The 25,249-nt window shown below is 39.8% G+C and overlaps 3 protein-coding genes and 1 non-coding gene across 21 annotated transcripts in view; 3 read left to right on the top strand and 1 right to left on the bottom strand.

Annotated features, from left to right (window-relative positions):
• The window catches only part of Naa25 (N-alpha-acetyltransferase 25, NatB auxiliary subunit), a 76,159-nt gene extending 73,371 nt beyond the window's left edge, over positions 1-2,788 (top strand). For all 3 annotated transcript variants that reach the window (XM_058579883.1, XM_046446202.2, XM_046446201.2), the window contains one exon: positions 2,534-2,788. In XM_058579883.1, coding sequence (XP_058435866.1) covers positions 2,534-2,656 — 123 coding nt within the window. In that variant the 3' untranslated portion in view covers positions 2,657-2,788. The remainder of the gene's footprint in view (positions 1-2,533) is intronic.
• Positions 2,789-7,487: 4,699 nt separating this feature from the next.
• Erp29 (endoplasmic reticulum protein 29) lies at positions 7,488-15,168 on the bottom strand. Its single transcript, XM_046446220.2, has 3 exons — positions 14,878-15,168; positions 10,484-10,622; positions 7,488-8,288 (listed from the first exon to the last, which is right to left on the bottom strand). The coding sequence occupies exons 1-3, from the start codon at positions 15,019-15,021 to the stop codon at positions 7,786-7,788; spliced, it is 786 nt and encodes a 261-aa protein (XP_046302176.1). The 5' UTR covers positions 15,022-15,168; the 3' UTR covers positions 7,488-7,785.
• Positions 15,139-25,249, top strand: part of Tmem116 (transmembrane protein 116) — a 41,489-nt gene continuing 31,378 nt past the window's right edge. For 5 of the 16 annotated variants that reach the window (XM_046446217.2, XM_046446210.2, XM_046446206.2 and 2 more), the window contains exons 1-4: positions 15,596-15,942; positions 16,192-16,316; positions 22,809-22,855; positions 23,474-23,537. In XM_046446217.2, the coding sequence (XP_046302173.1) occupies positions 15,915-15,942; positions 16,192-16,316; positions 22,809-22,855; positions 23,474-23,537 (264 nt within the window). In that variant the 5' untranslated portion in view covers positions 15,596-15,914. The other 11 variants (XM_046446209.2, XM_046446208.2, XM_046446212.2 and 8 more) reach the window with 11 other exon arrangements.
• Positions 23,269-23,370, top strand: LOC124093694 (U6 spliceosomal RNA). Its single transcript, XR_006852033.1, has one exon. It is a non-coding gene; the product is annotated as a U6 spliceosomal RNA (small nuclear RNA).

Raw genomic sequence — 25,249 nt, 5'->3', positions numbered from 1 at the left:
TTCCTTTTTTTCTAAAGTTGAAATCCAGCATTATAAGGTCTCTGGACTAGACCTGTAAGTCATATATCAACATCTTTTTTGTGTATATTTATAGTCATTAAGAAAACATACGGTATTACTGTATTTTGTACTTTTTTAAAAGTGCGGGGTGGCACACACCTATAATCCCAGCAGCTTGGAAGGCTGAGACAGGAGGATCATGAGTTCAAAGCCAGCCTCAGCAACAGCGAGGCGCTAAGCAACTCAGTGAGTCCCTGTCTCTAAATAAAATACAGAATAGGGCTGGGGATGTGGCTCAGTGTTTGAGTGCCCCTGGATTCAATCCCCAGTAAAACGGACAAAGAAAGTAAAGTATTCACTCTGTTCTGCAGCTTGACTGCAGAATCTGTTCAGGTCAAGGCGCAATCACAGCAACTCAATCTCAGCAACTTGGAGGCTGAGGCAGGAGGATTGCAAGTTCACAGCTTGGCAATTTAGCAACACCCTGTGTCAATCTCAAAACAAAAAATAGAGTGTCAAGGATGAAGCTCAATTGTAAAAGCCTCCCTGGGTTCCATCCCCATACCATATACACACAGAATTTCCTTGGGCTAACTTATATAGGCAAATCTTGTTCATTTTAGCTGTATATTATTCAAAATAAAAATGCACCACAGTCATTGGTCATTTTAGCTTGTTTCTTGTGTGTTGGGAGGGTACTGGGGTTTAAAATAAGGACACATTACCACTGAGCTATATACATCACCTGCCCCTATATTTTCTGATTTGGAGGATTGAATCCAGAGATACTCTACCTACTATTGAGTTACATCCCCAGCCCTTTTTATTTTTTATTCTGAGACAGGATCTGGCTAAGTTGCCCAAGCTGGCTTCAAACTTGAGATCTTCCTGCTTCAGCCTCCCAAGTAGCTGGGATATAGCTACATCATTGCACCCAGCAGGATGTTTCTTTATACAGCCATTCCTCAGTATCCGTGTGGGATTTTTTTCCCCCCAGAATACATGCACGAATGCACACATACACTGAGGATACTCAAATTCCATGGGGGTTTAAGGCCCTTATAGAAAATTGTGTAGTATTTGCATCAAACCTAACACATCTTCCTGAATGTTTTAAATTATCTCCAGATTATTTACATACTTAATATAATATACATGCTATGTAAACAGTTGTTATACTGTTTTGATATTATTAGAGACAAGAAAAACGCCTTAGCATGTTCTGTATATACAGACTGAATTTTTTTTCTCTGAATAATTTGGATATGCAGTTGGTTGAATAAGTGGGTGCAGAACCCATGAATATGTAGGACCGAATTTATTTGCTTTTACATATATACTAAATGAAAATCAAATCTTTTATGGGTACTGAGGATCGAACCCAGTGCCTCATGTGTGCTAGGCAAGTAGTCTACCACTGAGCCACAACCCCAGCCCCTAGATAAGATCTTAAATCGTAGTATTCATGGGTCAAAAAATGTTACCTGCTTTCTTCTGTAGTCCTGGGCTTTGCAACTCTGCCAACTTTATTTAAACATACCCAGTCCTCAGCCATCTTCATTTCTGTTTGTGAATACTCCTTCCCCGCCCCCCCCCCTTTTTTTTTTTTGTGGTCTCTACCACAGTAAATATGTGGCAGCAATTATTTAACTCGTACATTTGAGAAGGCCTAAGAAAGCTCTGTCTTTTATCATTTGGTGTCTTGTATTTACAGACTCTGTCAGTATAGAGGGAGACATGTTAGTATTGTAACTGGAAAAGATAAGAGTTGGTAAAGCTGAGACCCTTCAGTAGTGGCTATGATGATGTCTATTTTGAGGTAAAACAAAAAAAATCAGACATCTCTAATTTTACACTTTGTGTAGCTAATAACAAAATAGTAATAATTTTATGTGCAAACTACTTAGTAATCATTTACCACCTTTTTTTTTTTAAGGTGGCTGCATTTTTTTTTTTTTTTTAAGATGGTTGTTCACCTGGAGGTCTTATCCCAAAGAATGTAGCTTCAGAGGTTGGTCTTGAAGAAAAGATAAAAATTGCTCTTGAAAATGTTGTACAATTTTTACACTTTCTTTGATAACTGTTTTTGGTGTTTGAATTTTTAAAAATATGTATTTATTTTAGTTGTAAATGGACCTTTATGTATTTATTCTTATGTGGTGCTGAGACTCAAACCCAGGGCCTCACACATGCTAGCCGAGTGCTCTACCACTGAGCCATAACCCCAGTCCCCATCTTTTTTCTTGATGAAAAGCTACCTGTAAGAAATTTGCTTTCCTACTTTATATAACTTGTAACAAAGGTGCTGGATAGAATGCTTTTCTGAAGCAACAGGGTCTTAGTGAAAAAAAAAAAAACATTGAAAAATACCTGTGATTAGCTTTTAGCCTCTGCATTTTGATACTGAAAATGACTCACTCTGTTCTGATGGAGCTTGCATTGAGGTAATGGTAGTTTTAACTTTTATCTGAGTAACTCTAATCTAGGAGAATCATTTTTGAGCAAAACCACTTAGTTTTCTCTTTCTTTATAGGAAGAAAGAAAATTTTCAAAGACTGTGCAAGGGAAAGTGCAGAGCAGTTACCTACACTCACTTCTGGAAATGGGGGATCTGCTGAAAAAAAGACTTGAGACCACAAAGAAACTAAAAATTTAAGGAAGTGTGGACCACAGGCACTGATGACTCTACAGCGGAAAATGACGATACTATCTTCCCAGGCAAAAGCAACATCTGGTTGATCATCATTTTAATCCAGAACTTCCTCATAAAATGCATGAAGGACTTCGATTGTGAATTAATTTTTTTAGGTATTAAATACATACAGCTGACTAAATTATTGTATATAAACCAGAAGTAGGACCCTCATCTGGGTTTGACCACTTTTTATAAATGTTCATATGCATATGGCAGCAACAAGAGAACCCCTTACTTTTCTTGCCTCCCATCACCAGAAACATCTGGGAGGGGAAAGGGTTTCTATTCAAAAGCAGCAATAGAAATTAAGCATAAAGCATTGACCTCAAAGCAGCTGGATGGCCCTCCCATTACAGCAGTGGGAGTTTAGTTTGTTCTTGAGCCATAGGAAGCAGAAAAGAGAAGTAGAGGGGGATATGACCAGGAGCAGGCCCTTTTCCACTGCAGCAGGTGCATTTGAGGCTTCCTCAGAACCCAAGGCAGGTCCACAGCAGACCTCAGGCGAGATTTAGCATAATCACTTGCCCTGAAGGGCACTACTCAGATGACCACAGGTGCTGATTTTTTTTTTTTTTTGGCCTAATAATCCTGATAGCCAAGATAGCCCCATCCACGTTCCTGTGAAAGTTAAATCTCAGATAGGGAGACAAGGAAGACCTTATTAATTTGTAGGTATTTAGAGAGGAAAGTAGTACAGACCATTTAACAAGCCTGCTAAGGACTAGCTTGCTGTCTTTCATCCATTTGGGAAGTTTGGGAATCACTGTTTTCAAGAGAGGTGTACATAATTTATGCAGGCAATACTGATACTTATTTCATCAGTTTTGTGAGTTATATACTGCAGTCGATTCATGAATCATATGTGTGTATATATGCTTGAAAATTAATTACTATTTTAGTGTTTTCAAGTGGGGGGGGTTGGTGAAGAAGGAATATATATTATGGATTTAAACTAGGTTTTAAGTTTTAGGCTGGCAAAAGAAATGTTACCCAGTGGGTTTAATGTTCAGTCTACTTTCTTGAGACTTAAGAATCGTACCAGGATTGTATTTACCTTGTTCACCTGGAGGTCTTGTCCCCAAGACTGTAGCTTCAGAGGTTGGTCTTGAAGAAAAGATAAAAATTGCTCTTGAAAATGTTATACAATTTTTACACTTTCTTTGATTTTTTTTTTTTTTTTGGTGTTTGAATTCCTGCTTCTTTTTTTCTGTTTTGAAGTTAGTAATTTTGTAAGGGCAAAGAAATGAATTTGATGAGGAAATTCCAACATCTGATGGAGGATTGGTCTTAAAGACCTTTTCAAGGTCCTTTCCTATGCACTGCTCCAGTGAAATGTGATACTTTTTTAAAAGCAACCAAAAGAGCTGGGAAAATCTATGTATGCATTTTGTCCCTCCTTGACTTTCTTATTGACAATTTGATATGGTAATTAATAACTGTTTAAAAATTATATTACCTGTTCAAAATAAGACTTGTTGGAAAACCTAGTCCATCAAGTAATTTCAAAACATCATATTTTATATAAATTTAGTAGCCACAACTGTCAAACACCCCATCCTAAAGGGAATAACTGTCCTCCTGAACAAGATGAACTGAACAACCCGATTGATTCTGAATATCCTTTAATGACAATGTGTCATTAGTTCATATAACTATGGCCTATTTTAGATGGAACTGTGTGTATTTGGGAGGGTATGTGTATGGCTATGTTCTTGGAATGATGTTTCTTTGCATATCCAAAAAAGTACTGTGCAAAGAAATAGAAATGCTCTTTGATACAAGTCTATTGATCAGTCTATCATATGTATGCTTAATGGGCTGGCCTTGGTCAAGGACTGCAATGACTCTAATGGTCTGCCTAACTGGTCTCCTGCCTTGGAGTATCTGGGACTTCTACTGGTTTTACTGACAAATAATGTTACCTTGAAGTTATGCTTCCTTTGTTACTTGCTGATTTTCCTACAAAATGTAGCATTTCAGTTAGATTCAACTCTCACATTTTGAGATTACTGTAAAAAGAATGAAATTATGCAGAAATGGCCAATATCTTTTATCAATCTGTTCCTTTGGAAACTGTCCTGCACTATAAATTGTGTACAGTTTAATATATATATAAAATACACACACACATACATACATATATGTGTGTGTGTGTACATATATATATTTACATGAGTAAAAAGCACCCTCTCCCAGCAATTGTATGTCATTGATATTTGAAGAGATTTCCCAAATAACCCGCTGCTGCTGTTGTTTTGGTTTATATGGTTTTTTTGTTTAGTTTTTCTGTGGTAAATTGATATTAAAAAAAAAAAAAAAAGGAAAGGAGAAAAAAAAAACGACTACTGTTTACAGACTAAAAAATTATTGCCTTTTATACTACTGAGATCCTGAGTTAAAGACTCTCCAAAGTAAACATTTGGTTTAAGTCATTTACTTGATGGATAAAAGGTAGAGAAATTTTTAGTGTTCTCTACATAATAGAAAACAAATGCCTAGTTGTGTTGCCCATCAATTTTGTATATTTTCATAATTTTAATTGTTCAGAATTGCATTATATTTTGCAATCACTATGTTCAATCTGGATTTGTCATTCATTTTAACTTTTAATATAAAAGAGGGTTTCAGTGTATCTATAGGCTTATTATTGAAACTCTTCCTGCTTATTTGGTGTGATTTATTAATATGGGAAGTCTATATTCTTCCTTATTGAGAATTAAGTGAAGCATAGCAAATCTAAACTCAATGGGTTAATTTATATAAAATTTTCATTTTAAGTTGGCATTTCTGCCTGGTTCATTTTTGTTCAGGTTCTTAGAAGCTACAACCTTCTAAATGGTATAACTCATCTCAATTTTGTATTAAAGAGCTATATACCCAGCAAAATTTTATTATTTGAAAATTAATTTTTCCCCCTAAGGCCACCATTTCTTTTGGCTTAAAAGCAGTACCTTCCATACTTAAATTATTACTGAATACTTACTGACCATGCGTCAAGATTCATAACTTTCAGGCTCTGCTTATTTAAGGGAAAATGAAACTCTCTATCCTACTTATTAGTTGTTGGTGTGGGGAAAGGTCATAAATCGTTGTGTAGCAAAGTCCTGTTTAATATAAATCAGGGTATGTGATAGTGTTGAGTCACTTTGGATTGGGTCACGAGAGGATCTCCGTAACATTGGACGTGAATGGTGAGTGTTTGTCAGTCATAGAAAAAGGAACACAGTTGGAAAGGACCCAAGGAAGGGAACTGCTTAGCATGTTCCAGCAACTTAGTGAAAGGAGTGGAAAGGGGTCAGCATTTGGATAGAGTGCTAGACTAGATCAGTCAGGACCTAAAGCCAGGGGAAGGACTGAGACTTAGAATAAATGTAATGGAAGGTTATTGGAGAATTTCAGGCAGGTTGATGACATGATTTACCCAAGGGTACTTGAATCCAGACACTGAAATTCAAATTTTATTTGGACAGATTGACTAGCTATTTTTCCTGAGTTTTCTTTCTGCCTGTGACAGAAAAATCATTCTCTGAAGGGTCAGTTTGGGCCTGTTTTTTCAGTTACAACTTAACTCCCTACCAGTGTTCTCTTTTCCTTTTACTAAAAGCAGGTATGTGCCTGTACCTAACTAACTGCCATCCTTTGCTTTTCCTAAAAGTTTGACTTGGATTTATATTTTTTTAATATTCCCCTTGTTTTTGGATGCTATTGCTTTAATGCAGGTACAAATTTCAGTTAAAATTGCAGGGTAAGCTACCATGAGTCGAGATGTCATACAAATTGTGGAGTTCCTACTACAGTTTGCTTGAGGGACAGAGCTTTTCTGCAACCTACAGTGTCCACATTATAGCCCAGGAAACATGGGTCCCCAATAAATAGCTAAAAGCTATTCTCCATACCATCTCATTCTTATTCTCGATGGCCACAAATTCCCAGTTTCTTATTTCTGTATGAATAATCTCTCCTAATGTGATCACACCAGTACTTTTTGTGGCATCAATTACCAAGAACTATTTTAAAATTAAAATCATTTTTGGCACCATTTAGGGAATTTACAAGTTTCTTAAAACAAAATTCTTCAAGTTGGATCTAGTGTCTGCTTCAGATTATCAAGAAATTCCCTTAAAATTGTACACAGTTTGATTCTAGGAAGCCACTCCATGTAGCCTTCAGTCATAATATTAATTTATTAGATGCTAAGTACAAAAGCCCTCTGATATATGATTATCTAGTTCACTCTGGCTTTATAAATAGCTAGCCTGAACCCACCCAGTGGCATACCAACAATCAAGATTAGGCCACATTCGGGGCCTGAGGATGCTTTTGGGTTTTTATAGTCTTCCTTGTCTGCCATTTGTGTACTTACTCTAAAAGTTGGTATTTACTGAGTAACTGACAAAGTGATTGAGCATGAAAACAATTTTTAAAACTTTCAAACAGGACTAAATTCTATCATTTTGTTTTCTAAACTAAAAACACTGTCAGTAAAATTAAGAATTTGCTATGCATCTCACAGAGCATCACTGTGCAATGTTGATTAAATGGTGCTACTGTTGAGTTCTAAGGACTAAGAACATGGGTGACACATTTCATTATCCAGTTAATTCATAATAGCCTGGACATCAGTGAAAAATAAAGCTTTTACCTTAAGCTGGGATCAGTTTTATCAGGATAATCTGTTTCCCTGGTAGAGTGGAGTCCATACCAGCTTAGATTCAAAAAAGAATTGAGAAGCAGAAGCAAGCAAGTTATAGGCCAGAATATAATGTGAAAAAACAAACTGAATGGCTTCAGGTCCACTTAATCAAAAACACTGAACTTTAATTGGGCCAGAATTACATTTGTCAAGGACCTGGGCAGTACCCTCCTTTATAGCACCAGTTCCTTCTGAGGGGGGCACTTCATTAGCCAAGTAAACGTTCCAGCTATCCCCAGGCTGGCTCTAGAGACTTCCCAAGCATGGGCACATCAGCATCCATGTCCAGGAATAGTCAGGGCTCAGATTTCCAACACCCTCTTTACAAGGGTTTCATGGCCAGAGGGTAACTCTCCCCTTCCCACCCCCAGCAAACCCTGGAAACCCCAGTGCCTTTTCACAGCTCCTCCTTCTCAAACTCCTTCTTCTGGAAGGCAGTCAGGATGTTTAAGCTCTTTTGGAGCTCCTCCTTCTTCCCATCACTCATCTTGTTCTTCTCAATCAGCTTGGTGATCCGGGTCATCTCTGATGCTGGGAAGTCCTCACCTTGATCTAATACCTTCCCCATGACCTTCAGATACTGCTCGGCCCACTTCTTTTCAGTCTCCTTCACACTCAAGAGGTTGTCCTGCCCCTGCTTCAAGAGGGCCTTACGGGCCTCTACACTAGAGGCCCTGATGAATTCCCCTGCCAGGGCATCATACACAGGCAGGCAGCCAGGCATACCCAGGTAGACTCCTTGTCCCTTTAGCCAGCGCTGGATGGCTCCAACCTTAACTACCCCACTATATGGGACTGGGTTCTCAAAGTCCCCATCTCGGAAGAGGAAGAAGACTGGGTAGTTCTCTTTGTCCAGCTTGTATTTCTCACCCAGTTCCATGTTCAGCTTGTCACCATAATCTGTGAACAGAAACCAGAGATGAATAAGACAACAACTCAGTGCAGGATATCACTACAGGGCCTGAGTGGAGAAGAAGAATCACCTTGGCTGTGTAATGGTTCAAAGTGAGGTTTATCTATATTGACCTTGGTTTGAATTCTTCCTCTGTCATTTCCTAGCCATGTGGCTGCTGTCAAATCATTTAATTGCTCTGAACTGTCTTCATTTGAAAAGTAAAAATTCTTCATGTCTACTACGTGATGCTGTTTGAGGTGCTAAGGACCTAATTGTGATTCACAGTATCAAGTTCTCGGACCTCAAGGGGCTTTAATTTTTTTCTGGGGGTGGGAATGGGGTGTTACTGGGATTTGAGCCCAGGTGTGCTTAACCACTGAGCTACACTCCTATTTCACTCTGAGACAGGGTCTTGCTAAATTGTTTAGGGCCTTGCTTGTTGATGCTGGCCTCAAACTTGCCATTTTCCTGCCTCAGCCTCCTATATTGCTGGGATTATAGGTGTGTGTCACCACACCTGGCAAGAAGTTTATATTCTAACGGCAAGAAGGTTGACAGTATACAGTGACCATAAATGATTAGTTCCACTGATGAAAATAAACAGTGTGATATGACAGAGTGGGTAAGAAAGCCCACTTCAGGTTGTCAGTGAAGACTACCCTGTGGAGATGACATAAGCTGAGGGGCCTAAGTGGCATGGAGCCAGCCACACAAATATCGGGGAAGAGTGCTTCAGGAAGAAAGTACCTCTAGTTCAAGAGCTCTGCACAAGACAAAAGCTCTGTGCCAGGACTGAGCTGAGAATATTTAAGGCCAAGGACTCAGGTGTAGCCAAGTGGGTAGCACACTTGTCTAGTATGTGCAAGATCCTGAGTTCCATGCCCAGCCCCAGTACTGTTAAGAAAAAAAAATTACCAAGGTCAGGTTGGCTGGAGTTGAGCGAGAAAGAGGTGTGTGTGGTAGGTGATGAAAGCAGTCCCTGCTACATGAGGGCTGCTGGGAGGTTCAATGAGGCACTATGTATATGAGATCCAATCAGAGTTCAGTGCTTACTCTGCAGTAGCTGCCAGCAGTATCTGCAACATTCTTCCTAAAAAGTAGTAGTAGTCCCAAGGGCTGATTGTGACAACTGATTTTTGACCCTTGGCAAGAAGAAATGGCTGAGACCAACTATTTCTGGGTTAACAGTGGAGTTAACAGCCTGGAGTGCCAATCCTAGTTAACAGCTCTATTTACTTGAGTGAGGTTCCCTGAGCATCAATTTAACTTGAAAAATTGGGGGTAATAGTACCACAAGTCACAAGGGTAAAATACATGTAAAACCTTTAGCACAGTGGTCTGAAAAACATGATGAATGCAAGTCATTGTCAATGCTATTCAAAAAACCCCAAGGGAACTGATTTGAAGTTGAGTCAAAACTGACTGACTCCTCTGGACAGGTGAGCCAGCTATCTCTACTGACATCAAATTCCCAGTTCACTGGGGAATGGAGGCATCCTAGCTCAGAGTATGCTGCACTTAGATGTACTTAAGCCAAATACTTAGGTACTTAGGTGGAATTCTGGCTCAGCAACTCCATACCCCATCGCCTAGAAAGTCATGTAAGCTCTGAGCTTTGGTTTTTTAAGTATAATATGGAGACAGTACCTCTTGCTTTTCAAGCAGGACTCAAGTGGAGCTTAAAACTTTAATGTCTGTGTAGATCTTTACAGGCCGCAAACCAATAAACACTGGCGACGTATTATTATTATGTTGACACTGTGGTTAAGTGACCCTTGGATCAGTGGTGGCACCAGTAATGTATCTGAGCTAAAGCCAAAACCCAACAACTTTGGTAAAAAAATTAAATGACGGCAGAAAAGATCTGACCATGCTGTCCCCTAGAAGGCATGGAACCCCTAACCACCACCTGCAAGGAAAGCTCAAAGTTCTCAAAGTGGAATGTCAGATGGGTGAAGGGTAAGGGAAGAGGGGGTCCCTTCTCTTCAGGCAACTTCAAGCCTGACATGAGGTTCCCAGGTTCCAGAAATCATCTTAGACCAAGCTTGCTATGAGTACCAGATTCCTCAAGAATAAAACCCATTTATCCTTTGTGTGTAGTTTAGATAAAAAGGCACCAAGTATTCCCCCTCCAAATAGGGCAATAATAGCTAACTTCCTCCCCCTCAGCCCTTCCCAGTTGTCTTGGACTTACACATACCTGAGATCCCCACCTCTGCCACCAAGAGATCATTGCTGGAAGCCGAGTTTTCAGCCAGACGCTTGAACTCATCCTGCTTCTCACCGTAGGGGTACTGGGTGTCGAACTTCACCAAGACAAACTTGCTTTTGGGAATGACCTGAGGGCGCATAGAGCTGAGCAAGTGGGGTGTTCCAGGGACATTTGGGGTGAATTCCCCTTCCCAAGGGGCCCCTGTTTAAAAAACAGTGGAAACAAGCCCACAAAGGATACCAATACCAGCTCTTAACAATGTAATGTTTGTTTATTGCCCCCCACCATTCATTAAACATGCCTGCTATGTACTGGGCATCTCATTAGGTATGTGTTCACATTAATAAGAAAAACATATGACTCAATCTAGAATAAAGCTAAGGCCCCCCACTCCAGTGTTCCTTTCAGTAGGCCAAAGAGACCCTTAGCATGCAATTCATCATCATATCCTATCATGCCCATCATCTGAGGAAGCCTTTCTTAATACTGAACCAGAAATCTGACCAAAAAAAAAATCTAAAAAGGAGTTGACACCACAAAGAATGCTTTGGCTAGATCTCTGGTTCTTTAACTGTGAAGAACAAGATTTTAATTTTAAAAGCAAATAAAACTCATCATTTTAAAGTGTACAATCCAGTGGGACTTAGTGTACTAATAATATTATGTAACCACCATGACTACTTAGTTCCAGAACATTTTCATCACCCGCAAAGGAAACCCTGTATCCATTAAGATGTCCCTCCCCATCTTCTTCCTTGCCCCAGCTGTCTCCTTGGATTTGTCTAATATGATGGAATAATAAAATTCATAGTCTCTTATGTCTGGCTTACTTGCCTTAGCATAATGTTCTTATGGTTTTCCATGTGGTAGCATGTGATCAGTGCTTTATTCATATTTCTGGCCAAACTATTCTTTGAAAGATGTTTGGGTTGTTTCTACCTTTTGGCTATTACTGTGAATAGTCTGAAGATGTGCACATGTTTTTGTTTGAACACCCATTATTAAATTCTTTTGGATTCACCTAGAAGTGGAACTGAAGGGGTCATATAGTTAAGCCAAGGGCTTCCTTTTGATGGTTTCTTCCAATGTACAAATAAATAAGCTGACTTTGGTCAGTAATGTTGCCTTCCCCTCCTCTCACACCCCTTTGCTTTTCTAATTCAGTGATCTCTATTCTCAAGATTTTCATCACAGGAAATCACTGTTCATAATTCTATCAAGTTCACAAAATTTCAGATGCATCAGAGAACTCAAATGTTTTTGCTTGTGTGTGTCCCTTACTGTGTACTGATGTCTACTCAACTTTAGGTTTTTAAGAATATTTAACAGTGCCTAGGGACATAAAGGAGGAGAAACCACCAGAACAGGTCATCTTTAAGTGGCCACTGACGCCATAAAGTCTGAGCTCTGAGGGCCTAAAGACAAGGAAGATTTAAAATATAAATCAGATCACATCCCTCCGGTCCAAGTGGCCCTGTTTCAGTTCAACACACTACACTTGCCCCCTCTTGCAGCCTTTGTATTTGTTGTTTCCTGGCTGGAACCCTTTCCCTGGCTCAGCTTGTCTCTTTACATTGAAGGTTCAATTCAAAAGGTCCCTTCATTAATAATGAAGAGGACTCCTCAACCATCTAAGATTGCTTCATTCCTACGATACTCTGATGCATTTCTTCATACATTGACTATTCTCTAAAATCGTTCTTTGCTTGTTTTCTGTTCTCTCCGGTAGACTGTATATTAAAGTAAGGACCTTGCCTGACCCTAAGATCCCACATACCTGCATGCAGCAAATGCTTTTAAAACATGTTAAATGAACAGAACTTTAATAGCAGATGCTACATGTTCAAGGCCGGGGTATGGGGGTGGGGGGGTGGAGGGGTTAAAAGCATGATATACAATCTCTATCTTCAAGGGACTTACACTTGTATTATGTAATACATTAATAATTATATAGTGGTTTAATATTGAAACAGAATTCAGGACTTTTACTTTCACCATTCTTGGCTACTAGGTAAGATGGAATGGTTTTGAATGGCAAATATTTGCATAAAGAATTGTTTGTTATTTTATGCAGTCTGTATCTGTTAATTACTTTAGAACTCTGGGGATCAGTTCTACTGTACCCATAATCAGACAACTTCCTTCTTCAAATTAGAGATAAATTCTTTATTCATTCATTTGTTCATTGAATTAAAAGTTGCTAAGGGCCCATCATGAACTACGCACTGTTCTAAGTGAACACTACAAAGAACAAAACGGAGTGGGTCTTTATCAAATGAAGTTAACATTCTAGTGATGGCGAAGAGAAAGGAACAAAAATGTTAGAAATCATTAAAAAGCATAGCATGTTGAACAAGGTTGCTGGAAAAAAAAACACTAAGAAATTCCCATTGTATCCAGCGGTGATGGAAGAGGGTGAGAGTTGGAAAAAGACTGGAGAAAACATTTATTCATGCAATCAATTATTTATTAAGCACCTTCTATGTAATATATAACCTGCTATGCTGTGCAGATAATTGGAAATAAAGAATATGATGTGAGAGACAGATGGTAAAACTGACAAGGAACAAAATCAGCAATGAATGCACTTCAGAAAAACAATAACAGGGGAATATGACTGGTACTTAAGCCTGGGGGTGGGAGAAATCAAGGAAGGGTTCTGAGGAGGTAACATTTAAGCCTAAACAATAAGGAGCATGTCTTTCAAAGATTGGGCAAAAACTACTCCACTCACAGGGAAACCTCAAATACATGAAAGCAGTGATGAGCTAGGAATATTCAAGGGATAGAAGGCAGGTCTGTACGGTTGGAGCACACACAGAGGACTAGGGAAAATTGTTAGGAAATAGGAAAAGGAAGCAAGAACAGATCTCCTAGTGTGATGTCTCAATGTGGAAGCATGGAGGACAGGAGGAAGTGTACCCAAGAACAGCCTAGACCAGGGTGGCAATGGTAAAGGTGGCACAGCACTCATTTATAAGGAGATACTATTAACCTTAAGGTACAAAGCTGCTCTGAGTCACACTAGATCTGTGATGTAACCCAACTTCCATGTATTGGGAAGAGGTAGGTGCATCACTTTGCCAGTAAAGGACCAAAGAGCATAGGTGCTGTGGGGTGCCCACAACCAACCAACCAGCCATACCAATGCTTTTAAATTCTTGGAACTTTGCCTTCAATGAGTTACAAGTGTGAAGTCCACTCTAGGTCCTCTCAACCCTTTTGAAAACAGAAGGGGCTGAGGCTTAGCTCAATGGTGGAGCCCCTGGTTGCTTGGCACCTGTTGGGCACTGGGTTGGATCCTTAGCACCAAAAAAATAAATAAACAAAAACATGTTGTCCATCCATAACTACAAAAGAAGAAGGAAAAAAAAAAACAGACAAGTTCAACCACTTGATACACACACATTTAGAGTTCCATTTCTTGGTTTCACTTCCCTGCAAGGGTACAAAAATAAGAAAATAAGAAAACTGCCTCTCTCTCAACATTTAGCTTGCCATAGAAGTTAAAAGACAGGTACAGGAGAAGAAGAGTGGGACTGTGGTGTTGCACTAAGCCTTCAATGTTTCCAGGGTCCGTTTACCTAGGCCAGGATTCCCACATTTTGTAAAGGGTGGCAGGGAGGGGTAGTGGCAAATTCTTCCATGCTTTGACCCGATTTTATTCATTTTTCTTCCGGAGATATTTCCTATAGTTTGGCTAAACTGTAGCGTATTCGTTTTTATTTATTTATGTTTTCGTTGTAGATGGACACAATGCCTTCATTTATTTTTATGTGGTGCTGAAGATCGAACTTAGTACCTCAAACGTACTAGGCAAGCGTTCTCCCACTGAGCTACAATTCCAGCGTGTAGCTTATTCTTAACGTCAGCACTTTTCTGGGAGAGGCGTAATATCTGAACACACTTTGCATATTGCCAAGCCAACAATTCATACTCAGGAGGGGCACAGATACGCATACTAACGTGCCGAGTTCTTCCTACCACCCCCACCCCCAGTTGGAAACCAGGTAGCACCGACTTCGCCCCGCCCTCATCTCCTACTTAGGACTCGAGGACTGGATCTCCCCTGGCACTGTCCTCTCTCCCTAAAGGAGCATCTCGTTACCTTCGCTGCATCTTTGCAGCTCTTTTACAAAAGCAGAAACAAATATAAATAAATGATGCAAAGGCAAGGGTGAGCCGGGACCCCGGGGCGTGTGCGCCCGTGGTCATGGTAAGCCCGTCCAAGACTCCACCAGGCCATAGCATGGTAGGAAGCCCTCGGATCGTTGCTACAAGACCGCTTTCCGCCAGCCTTCGGTGCTCAACGTTCCCCACCGGCTCGCGCTCCCCTGGGCACTCTGGCTGCACCTGTGCGCAAAATCCTCCGACCCCGTTACCTTGTAGAAAGTGATTGTATCCAGGGGAAGGGCGCCTTTAGTGTGCAGGCCGCTGGTGCCGTGCGGAGTGGAGAGGAGCAGGAGGCTCAGGAGAAACGGAAGAAGCGGGGAGAGAGAAGCGGCACAAGGCACGGCGGCAGCCATAACGCCGGATTGTGAGAGTCAGAGGTTGAAGAGCTGGGTGGGGAAAACTACAGAAGCCACGTGACTTGGAGGGCGGGCCCGAGCGCGCGCAAGAGGACACTCGGGGCGGGTCACTCCGGCCTACGGCGAGAGGAAGGGGTCGTCCGAGGGGCGAAGTCTAGTGAGGATACGTGTTGTGTGGAAGGAAAAGCAAAAAAAAAAAAAAAAAAGGGGGGACCGCCGCGCACGCGCACTCGGCGGAACTTGCGCCGGCCCCTTGAAAGGGAAGTCACGTTGAGAGAAGGTGCGGGAAAATTGGGGCCGCCGCGCACGCGCACTCTGCGAGGCCCACCGCGGGTCGACTCTTCGCGTAGGCAGAGGCGCGAAGCGCGTGCGTGACGAAGTTTCCGCAATTTCTTTGCGGTCCTAACTTCCCTTCGAAGACAAGGCCAGCCATCATATTTTGCTATCTTAGGTCCGTCAGGAAGTCGGTTAGGACCCGCTACTGTCTCCTGTTGGCGGGCCAGGCGGTCAGACAGCCGTTCGTTGATCTGGGCCGACACGCCGCTGGCCACCCAGGCCGGGTTGAGCCGGGTTGAGCCGGGCTGGCAGGCGCTGGAGTCCTGTCAAACAGGCTTTACTGTTTGACAAATATCTCTCCATCTATGTCCTGGGCTCCAGGTTGAAAAATTTTGCAGTCCACCTACTTTCTCACTGCAGTTATGCCGGGTTCCGGTTTTGCCCGTGGAATTCAGCGCAGAGATGAAGAGACAGGGTTGTGTGCTGAGGAATCATAATATAACCAGTACCTGGTCCTTGGCACGAAGTAAGGCTATCATATTGAGAAAGCACAGTGAGAAAGTGTAGTGAGGTCTCATCATTTTATGTTATCTGGGCATCCATGTTGAACGTGAATGTCGTTTTCTGGTCCCAGAAGCAGAGGTCAGTCACTTGTGACACTTTCCATTTCTACACATCCTCTCAGTTCTCAGTGTGGTCGATGCAAATATCTCTGTCTTCTGCTGTCTGCCTCCCAAGGGGACAATTGGAGGTAGCCCACTTGTCAGGCCTTGCTCACCTTCACACCCAGTATGCCCTGTGCAGAAATGGCATAGTGACCATTTTTTGGTCACGTGTAACCTGAAACTGATGTCTTCTTGCTTTAAACTCACCAATTAAAACTCTCCACAGGAAACCTGTTTGGATACCTTAGCCCCACAAATGGTATTAATCCACAGACGGCACCCTCTCTCCCTTTATATTTCCTGACCATGGTGTATGTGGTCTCCAAGCCTGTGGTGTATTCCCCAGAATGTGTAAGTATTAAAATCTTTTATCTCCATCTTGTATCTTTCTTAATCTTTGTGTCTTAAATATCCTGATTTATAGGAGTACTGTCCATCTTAAAGATTCTAATTTACAATCCTGCTTAGAACTGTGGGAATGTTATAGGCAGGAAATGACTTCTATGCTGGATCTTAAAAAAGACATGGAGGCATTCATGGGACAAAGAAAAACAGGATATTTCTAGAAAAGGGAAAAGCATGCCCAGGACATGTTGGGGAACAAGGTGAATGTGTATAAAGATAAACTGGAGCAGATTGTAAAGCGGTTTGGAACCACCAGAAGCTAAGACCTGGAGAGTATTGTCGGATTTGTTTTTAAAAACATCACTCAGGAACAAAGGAAAGGGATTGAAAAGAGAGTACTGGGGCTGGGGTTGTAGGTCAGTGGTAGAGTGCTTGCCTTGATGTGAGACCCTGGGTTTGATCCCCAGCACCACATAAAAATAACAAATAAAAATAAAGATTAGCCTCTCAGTGTCACAAATTGCTGTGTGTGCGCGGAGGACCGAGCTAGCTCACAATAAACACCTCTTTGCTGCTTAAAAATAAATAAATAAAGATTTAAAAAGAAAGAAAGTGTTGTAGGTAGGGAGGCCAGTTAAGATTCTGTTGCAGTAGTCTAGCAGGGAGAAAATAAGGTCTAACAATAGGGCCTAACAGTAGGTTTGGGGTTGGTGATGTAGCTCAGAAGTAGAGTGAATGCTCATTATACTCCAGGACCTGGGTTCGATCCCCAGCACCAAAAAGAAGGGGAAAAAAAAATAGGGTTGAAGAAGTAAGGATGGAATTAAGAAATGCTCATAGGATAGAATTCACAAGGCTATGATGAACAAATTTAGGATAAAAGAATAAATTATATGATGCATTATAAGGAGCTTAGCACCATAATTAACTATTGTATTTATCCAGTAAATATGTGTGTGTATAAAATAGTCATCAGAGATAACAAAGTAATCTTATACAACAAGTTTGATTGATATAAAGTTTTTGATAGAAAAAAATCCATTGTATATGTATATGTGTTTAGGAGAAGTTCAGAAAAATCTGCTTTGAGTTTGCCTACTGAAGTAGTAAATAGAATGAGCTACCAAGACAAATGATAGAAATTACAAGAGGAGAAACCTGCTATGAACTAAGTTGTTTAAAGTGAATAGTGATTATTAGGGACTGCGAAAGGTGTTGGGGAGGGAGGTAAAGAAGGAAGAAGGGTGCTTAGATATGATCATTAAATGCTGTATGCATGTATGGAAGTATCATGGTGAATCCCATTAATATGTACAATTAATACATGTTAATAAAATAGGAAGGCTTCATGTAGTAGTGTCATGGAGTTGGAAAACTGAAGCAGTGTGAAGACTCCTCCTGTAAAGCACCAGTTCTTGCGATCAAGTTAGAAATATTTGAGGCATGTCACTCAGAGTAACAGGCATGAGTTTATTGTGAAGGGATAGGAAAAGAGAAAGGGGACACTCTCAAGGGAGATAGTGGATCCTGTCAGAGAGGAGAGGGACCATGTGCCTCTCCTGCACAGAGAAGTTTCCAGTGAGTCCCACTCAGGTCTACCTCTTGATTTTGACTGACATCAGACTTTCCAATACCCACTTCCATGACAACTCTAGATTACCTTGGCCCAAGTTGACAAATTGTAATTGTATTCGGTTTTTTTTTGTGTGTGTGTGTGTGGTACGAGGGATTGAACCCAGGGGTCTTAACTACTGAGCCATATTCCCAGCCTTTTTTATATTTTGATTTTCTCCAGTTACTATGCTCCTCTAAGAATTACTTCAACATTTAACAAATATTTCTCAATATCTTTCATGTGTTATATCCTCTTGTGGGTAAGGATTACACTGGTGAGCAAAATAGGATATCCTCCCTGCCCTCTTGGAGCTTACTGTTTAACAGAGGACACCAACATAAAATAATCATACAAACAGACATATCATTATAAATTACAATAATTTATAATAAAGGAAAGTTAAGGGTATGTGAAAGAATGTGATAGGAAGATTAATTTGGATTGGAGTTCATGGAAAATACTACAAAAGAATATGTCTAAGTTGAGCTGAGAAACAATAAATTAGATTCAGCCCTTATGGATTTGTACTCAGGTGAAGAGACAAGTCATTAAATAATTATGTAAATAAATGTAAAATTGAAAAAAAGTTGTAAAATTTTATTTTTTGGAGAATTTAATTTTTTTGCAAAATTTTATTTTCTTTTAGTACTAGGGATTTTCACATGCTAGGTACTTTCCCACTGAGCTATACCCCTAGCCGTTTATTGTGTATTATTTTATTTTGAGACAAAGTCTCACTGAGTTGCCCAAGCAAGCCTCAAATTTGTGATCCTCCTGCCTTAAGCCTCTCAAATAGCTGGGGTAACAGGTGTGTGCCAACCACATCCAGCTTTAAATTCGGATTTTTATGAATCAATTTAGGAAGGAGAACAGCCTATAGAAAGATTCTAGGATAGGAAACTTGAAATATTTAAAGAAGTAATATTCTGTACTATCTAGCCAATTTTTCTATAGATTTTAAAGTGCAGTAAAAATAAAGTATGTAAACCCTATATAGTGGTGTCATAGACATTTTATAAGAGATACCATAAAGAAAAATTCTCTGAGATTGATTGTCATCAATAACTGCAGACTAATTTGTCACAACTAGTCTCTGAACAATTAGAGGTTTGTTCTTGACTGAGACAAGAGTCTTTTGTCCAAAATCATTTTCTTATCACATGGTTGGTCAGACTGTCATTAGTCTCCTCACCCTTATTAGATAGATATATGATTGGAGACCTTAAAACACTCCCTAAGACCTTTTGCTGGAAATTTCTAGTCCAGAAGTCAGTATGTTTATTTGTTTATCTAATAATTTAAGCAAAGTTATTAAAACTTTCCACTTAATAATGTCTAGTCTTCCATTCCATACTACACTTTTTTTTTTTTTGGTACCAGGAATTAAACCCAAGGGCACTCAACCATGGAGCCACATTCCCAGCCCATTTTATTTTCTTATTTTGACATAAGGTCTCACCAAGTTGCTGAGGGCCTCACTAAATTTCTGGAGCTGGCTTTAAACTCAGATCCTCCTGCTTCAGCCTCTTGAGCCACTGTGATTACAGGTGTATGCCACTGCACCCTATACTGTAATCTTAATCTAATATGCATAAATATTTGAATTACTCCAGCCATACAAAAGATCTAATTTATGTTATTAATAAATATTTGGGGGCTGGGGTTATAGCTTAGTTGGTAGAGTGTTTGCCTAGCATGTGTGAAGCGCTGGGTTCAATTCTCAGTACCTCATAAAAACAAATAAATAAAATAAAGGTATTGTGTCTGTCTACAACTAAAAAAAATTAATAAAAAAAAGAAATATTTGGGGCCCGGGGGTGTATCTCAGTGGTAGAGTATATGCTTAGCAATTACAAGGCCCTGGATTTGAATCCCAGAACCATTCCCCCACTCCCCAAAAAAATAATGGAAAAAGAAAGAAAATAAACATTTGTAGAATATACACAAAGACAGTTAAAGATAAATGGCTACATCAGTGTTTTTCCTGTGTCCTCTACCTCAGTCTTTGCTTGTTAGAATTTTATTGGTCCTTCCATGTTCAAATGCCATTCTGTGTATATTATTGCTAAATGCAAATCATTTGAGTTTTAGGTCTTCAAGCCATTTTTCCTAGTGTATCATAAGCTCCTAGAGGGCTAGGTCTTTCTCTTGTTTATCTTTGTATCTTCTGTGACATTGCTTTGTAGGACATTAATATTTTAAACGTCAATGAAGTACATTCAATGAATAGAGTAATAATACAATTATATTTCTGGTGGAAATTGGGGTCTAGTATATTTAAGATGTTAGTATCAAATATGACAAACATTAATAACCTCCTATCTTCCTAACTTTACACAGGTATTACTAAAACTTTATGCAATTTCTCTTTCTCACAAAGACTTGTCTATAAGTGGGCAAGTTTTAAGCAGACCGCCCTTCTACTCTTTCTTTCTTTTCTTTTTTTTCCTATTTAATTTCCTTCTTACAGCTCTATTTATCTTTTCACTATGATTCATTCTGCTTCTTTTAATAAAATAAATAATAACTCCTACCACTTACCCCTTCTACAGTTCTTTATGCTTCTTAAAACTTTGTTTCCTTGTCACCTGCTCTTTCTATTTTTTGCCTTTCAGGCTGACTTTTCTCCACTTGTTGTCACCTTGCTGGCTGCCCTCAAGGTACAGTGCATGACTAGGTAAGGAGGAGCCCGGCTGGGACAGGGTTGTGGCTTTTGTTCATTTCTTTGGGAATTGCAACCTGACTGAGAAGGATCACTGCATAAGAGTAGCTGGGACTAAAGTCCTTATGGCCTTGTTACCGGAGGTTAGCACCCTGGAGGACAAGTGGGATTTGGTAAGGTCAGAAGTTGCCCCTCTTGTCTTTTTTGACCCCTCCCTTTTCTTTCTGCTCTGTATTTTTCACTCACAGTGTCTCCATTTTCTTCATTTCTCTGTCATTTATTATTCTTTCTTTTAGTGAACTTTATTTTTTTTCTTTATTAAAGGTCTGTCCTTTCTCTTTTAAAATGTAACTTTTTCTACCTCTTCTCTATTTTATTCTTTTTTTTAATTTTTTTTTTTTTAGTTGTAGGTTGTCACGAGGGGGCAAATTACAACTTATGCGGTCTAGGGGAGAAATAAAGAATGTCCATGCGCTTCTGCCCCTTTCAATGCTTTATTCACTCAAATTACTCAATACAATTTCACTCTATAGGTTCTTAATCAAGAAAACGACAATCCCTTAATGCTAGGCACTGCAATAGACATAATCAATTTACAGCAAACAATTCTAGATTAATTCTAAGCACTTCAAACACACTTGATAGGCTAATGACAGACATTCCCTCTGTGTGCTAAGTTCTAAAGTCTTAAGCCTTGGGCTTTATGACCAGCAGATGCACACTCACTCAGACTGTGGTCACCAGGTCCGGAACCAAGGTAGGCTTTTCCTGGCATGGAGTGGTTGATCAGTTGAGGGAGAGGGTCATAGGGAGAAGTTGTGGCACTTACCAAGGTCCAGAGAGGTGGTAGAGTTTGAGAGCGGTGAGGATCACGCAGAGGCTTAGGAAATGGTGACAAGTGATGGGATGTCAGGTCCTCATCAGGCTCTCCAGCTTGAGTGCATCCTTGTTTCAGCTGGCTGAATTGCTGTTTATTTGTTTTATTATTTATACTAAATTTGGGGAGTTTTGACCCCCCTTTCAGTCCTTATCAGCTACCACCAGATTTCTCAGTGATATCATTTACCCTGGGGTCAGAAACATCTGATTCCACCCTGATCTTCTTGCCTTTCCCTCTTATCAGGCAAGCACAGCCTGCCAGGGGCTTCAATCTGTTTATCAGGATGAAGGGAAGTAACTTGTTTGAGGCCATATTGGAGGGTTCTTTGGGTGTGCCTGGTGAAACTTCAGGTTTCAAACTGGAGTTTTTAAAATGGAGTTGCTTAGGCTCAGGCCTAAGGCCATCCTAACAGAGGTGAGAGGTGAACACAATACCTTTATTTTGTTTATTTATATGTGGTGCTGAGCATGGAATCAAGGGCCTCACGTGTATTAGGCAAGCTCTCTACCGCTGAGCCACAACCTTAGCCCTCATTCTTCTTTTATTAGTTTTCTCATTCAGTTTTTTTATATTTATTTTTTTAGTTATAGGTGGACACAAAATCTTTGTTTTATTTTTATATGGTGCTGAGGATTGAACCCAGTGCCTCATACATGCTAGGCGCGCGCTCTGCCTCTGAGCCTTAATCCCAGCCCTCAATTTTTCATTCAGTCTTTTTTTTTTGGAACCAGGGGTTGAACTCAGGGGCATATGACCGCTGAGCTGTATCCCTGGCCCTTTTTTGTATTTAGAGAAAGGGTCTCACTGAGTTGCTTAGAGCCTCACCATTGCTGAGGCTGGCTTTGAACTTGGGATCCTCCTGTTTCAGCCTCCCGAGCCACTGGGGTTACAGGCAAGCACCACCACGCCCAGCTCATTTAGTCATTTTCTACTCACTTCTGTATTTTTATTTTATTTTACTCTTTCCCAGAGAAGCAGAAATAAGGAAAAATGGAACAATTCTTTCTTCCTAGAGCCTTTTCAGTCTTTTTAAAAAATCTTTTTTCATTGTAGATTGACACAACATCTTTATTTGTTTATTTTTAAACTTTATTTTATTTATTTTTTTCATGTGGTGTTGAGAATCGAACCCAGTCAGTGCCTCAAGAATGCTGGGTGAGTGCTCTACCACTTAGCCCCAGCTCCAGCCCTCTTTAGGCTTTTTTATTCATTTTCAGACTTGTATGTTTTGATTAGGCTTTGAAGAAGAATTTGTGTTGAGGAGGTGGCTAATAAACAGTGAAATTGGAGTTAGGTTGAATATTAAATGTAAAAGGCTTAATTTTTTTCTTTTCTATTTAGGTTTTTTCTGCAATACAATGGATACAATTTATTATGGCAATTCTGAGGTATGTTTATTTAATCTCACATAGTAGGACTATATAAACTAGTGTAAGCAAAACTGGAGCATTCTGCAGTTTCTACATTTTCTCCCTGGGGATTTACTCTTTAGTTAGTGAAAAATTATATTCTTTACTTACTCCATTGATATTTTCTGATTAATAAAATGTAACATCAATAACAATAACAACAGAAAAGCAGATAGAGGGATAACATCTGAAATCAGTGGACAACCTGGTCAATAGGAGTGATTGCAAAACCAATAAATAGCAAAGTGCTCACTTTGTCAGCACACATATTAAAAATTGGAATGAGGGGCTGGGGTTGTGGCTCAGTGGTAGTGTACTTGCCTTGCACACATGTGGCACTGGGTTTGATCATCAATACCACACAAAATAAATGAATTAGTAAAACAAAGGTAATGTGTTCATGTTCAATTAAAAAAAAATTGGAATGATAGAAAAGATTGGCACAACCCCTAAACAAGGATGACATGTAAATTCGAGAAACATTCCATACTTTTAAAAAGACAAGTGCAGTTTATTTTTCATCAATTTTATCAGAAAAAAAAAATCAATAGCAAAAGTGAAGGACCAGTTTTAATGATCATCTCCTGGGTCTCTCAGTATTATAGGTTCAAGTTCACTTATTTCCTATGCTGTATTCAAGAATACGCCGAAATCTCCAGAGGTGAGTAGTCACTCTTTGAATTTGTGACTTAGCCTTTAAAATAAATGACAAAGAAGTAGTCTCAGAATTATGGAATAAATCTACAAATTATTTATAAATTCCTCACTATGATAAATTGAAATGCTTTAGGCCTGTCAATAGAGCTCCCTTATTTTCCAGGTAATTGTCTTTGCCATCATTTTCTTTTTCTTTTTAACTTTTTTTTTAGTTGTTGATGGACCTTAATTTTATTCATTTTATTTATATGTGGTGTTGAGAATTGAACCCAGTGCTCCACACATGCTAGGTAAGCATTCCACCACTGAGCCACAATCCCAGCCCTTTGCTATCATTTTCAATTCTTAGAGATGAACTTTTTTCCCCCTATAGTTCTGGGGATTAAACCTAGGGCTTCATGCATGCTAGGCATGTGGCTACTTCCCCAGCCCTTTTTGTTTTGAGACCATGTCTTGCTAAGTTGCCCAGAGGGTACTTGAATTTATGATCTTTCTGCCTTAGCCTCCTGTGGTGCTGGGATTACAGGCATATGATACCATATCCAGATTAAGATGAATTATTAAATTCATTTCTTGGTGTACATTAATTATTAAGATAAGGAAACAGTGTTGTCTGAAGCCTGTATTTGCTCTAAGGATGACAGAAGTGAGTTTCTGATTTCAGTACTTGGGAAAATTGCTAGTGAGGCTAGGAGATCGTTCAAGGACTTTGCTATATGAAAGATATTTGTTTTTCTGCTCTGTCCTTCTAGGCAATTATAATTTAATGTTAAGCAAAAATACATTATTCGGGACATTCAGTTGGTAGAGTGCTTGCTTCTCATGCACAAGGCCCTGGGTTCAATCCCCAGCACCACACACACACACACACACACACACACACACACAAATACATCATTCATACCGAAAAAGCCAAGTTAAAAACTTTCTGGCTTGTAGAGTACTAGGGAGAGTGATATATTTGCTAGCTCAGTAAAAATTTTAAGAGAAATGGCCAGGTATGGTGGTACATGCCTGTAATCCCAGCAGCTGGGGAAACTGAGGCAGGAGGATTGCAAGGCTGGGGCTAGCTTCAGCAATTTAGTGATACTGTGTCTCAAAATAAAAATAAAGAAGGGTGGGGGTATAGCTCAGTGGTACAGTATTCCTATCACTCTTTGGTACTATACTCTCCAGTACTAAAAAAAAAATATTTTTTTATTTGAACCCAGGGGAGCTCTATCACTCAGCTACATCCACAGGTTTTCCTCTAGTTAATAGTTCTTTATATCCTTCAAAAAGATATATGTTCCCCTCCACCTTCCTTTTTTTTTTTTTTTTAACTTTTCAGTACTAGAGATTGAACCCAGGGTCCCTTTACTACTAAGGTACATCTCCAGACATTTTTTTTTTTTTTTTTGAGACAGAGTCTTGCTGAGATGCTTAGGGCCTCACTTAGTTGCAGAGGCTGGCTCAGAGGTGCAATCCTCCTGCCTCAGCCTCCCCAGTTGCTGGGATTGTAGATGTGTGCCACTACTCCTGGCTTTTTATGGTATCTTTTGAAAGCCTTTCCCTCTCCTCTAATTTGAAATGGCTAAATTTTGGCGGGGAGTTCTTTTTAGTTATACATGGCAGGAGAATCCATTTTGACAGAATTATAAAAGCATGGACTATATCTTTTTCTAATTCAGTCCCTAGTACCTCCCCTTTCTCTCCCTTTTCCAACTCCCTCTTCCC

The sequence above is a fragment of the Marmota monax genome, unplaced genomic scaffold (assembly GCF_021218885.2).
Source record: "Marmota monax isolate L192 unplaced genomic scaffold, Marmota_monax_Labrador192_F-V1.1 WCK01_AAM20220418_F8-fsc00092, whole genome shotgun sequence".
Classification (NCBI taxonomy): domain Eukaryota; kingdom Metazoa; phylum Chordata; class Mammalia; order Rodentia; family Sciuridae; genus Marmota; species Marmota monax.
The sequence above is the reverse complement of the archived record's forward strand: the minus strand, read 5'-3'. Positions and strand labels throughout refer to the sequence as shown.

Bases quoted from the DNA above. Each gene is read 5' to 3' on its own strand.
- Erp29 (XM_046446220.2), bottom strand. From the start codon at position 15,021: ATGGCTGCCGCCGTGCCTTGTGCCGCTTCTCTCTCCCCGCTTCTTCCG. The intron at 10,623-14,877 runs GTAACGGGGTCG...ATGCGCCCTCAG, and splicing joins ATACAATCACTTTCTACAAG to GTCATTCCCAAAAGCAAGTT. The intron at 8,289-10,483 runs GTATGTGTAAGT...TTCTGTTCACAG, and splicing joins GGCAGAGGTGGGGATCTCAG to ATTATGGTGACAAGCTGAAC.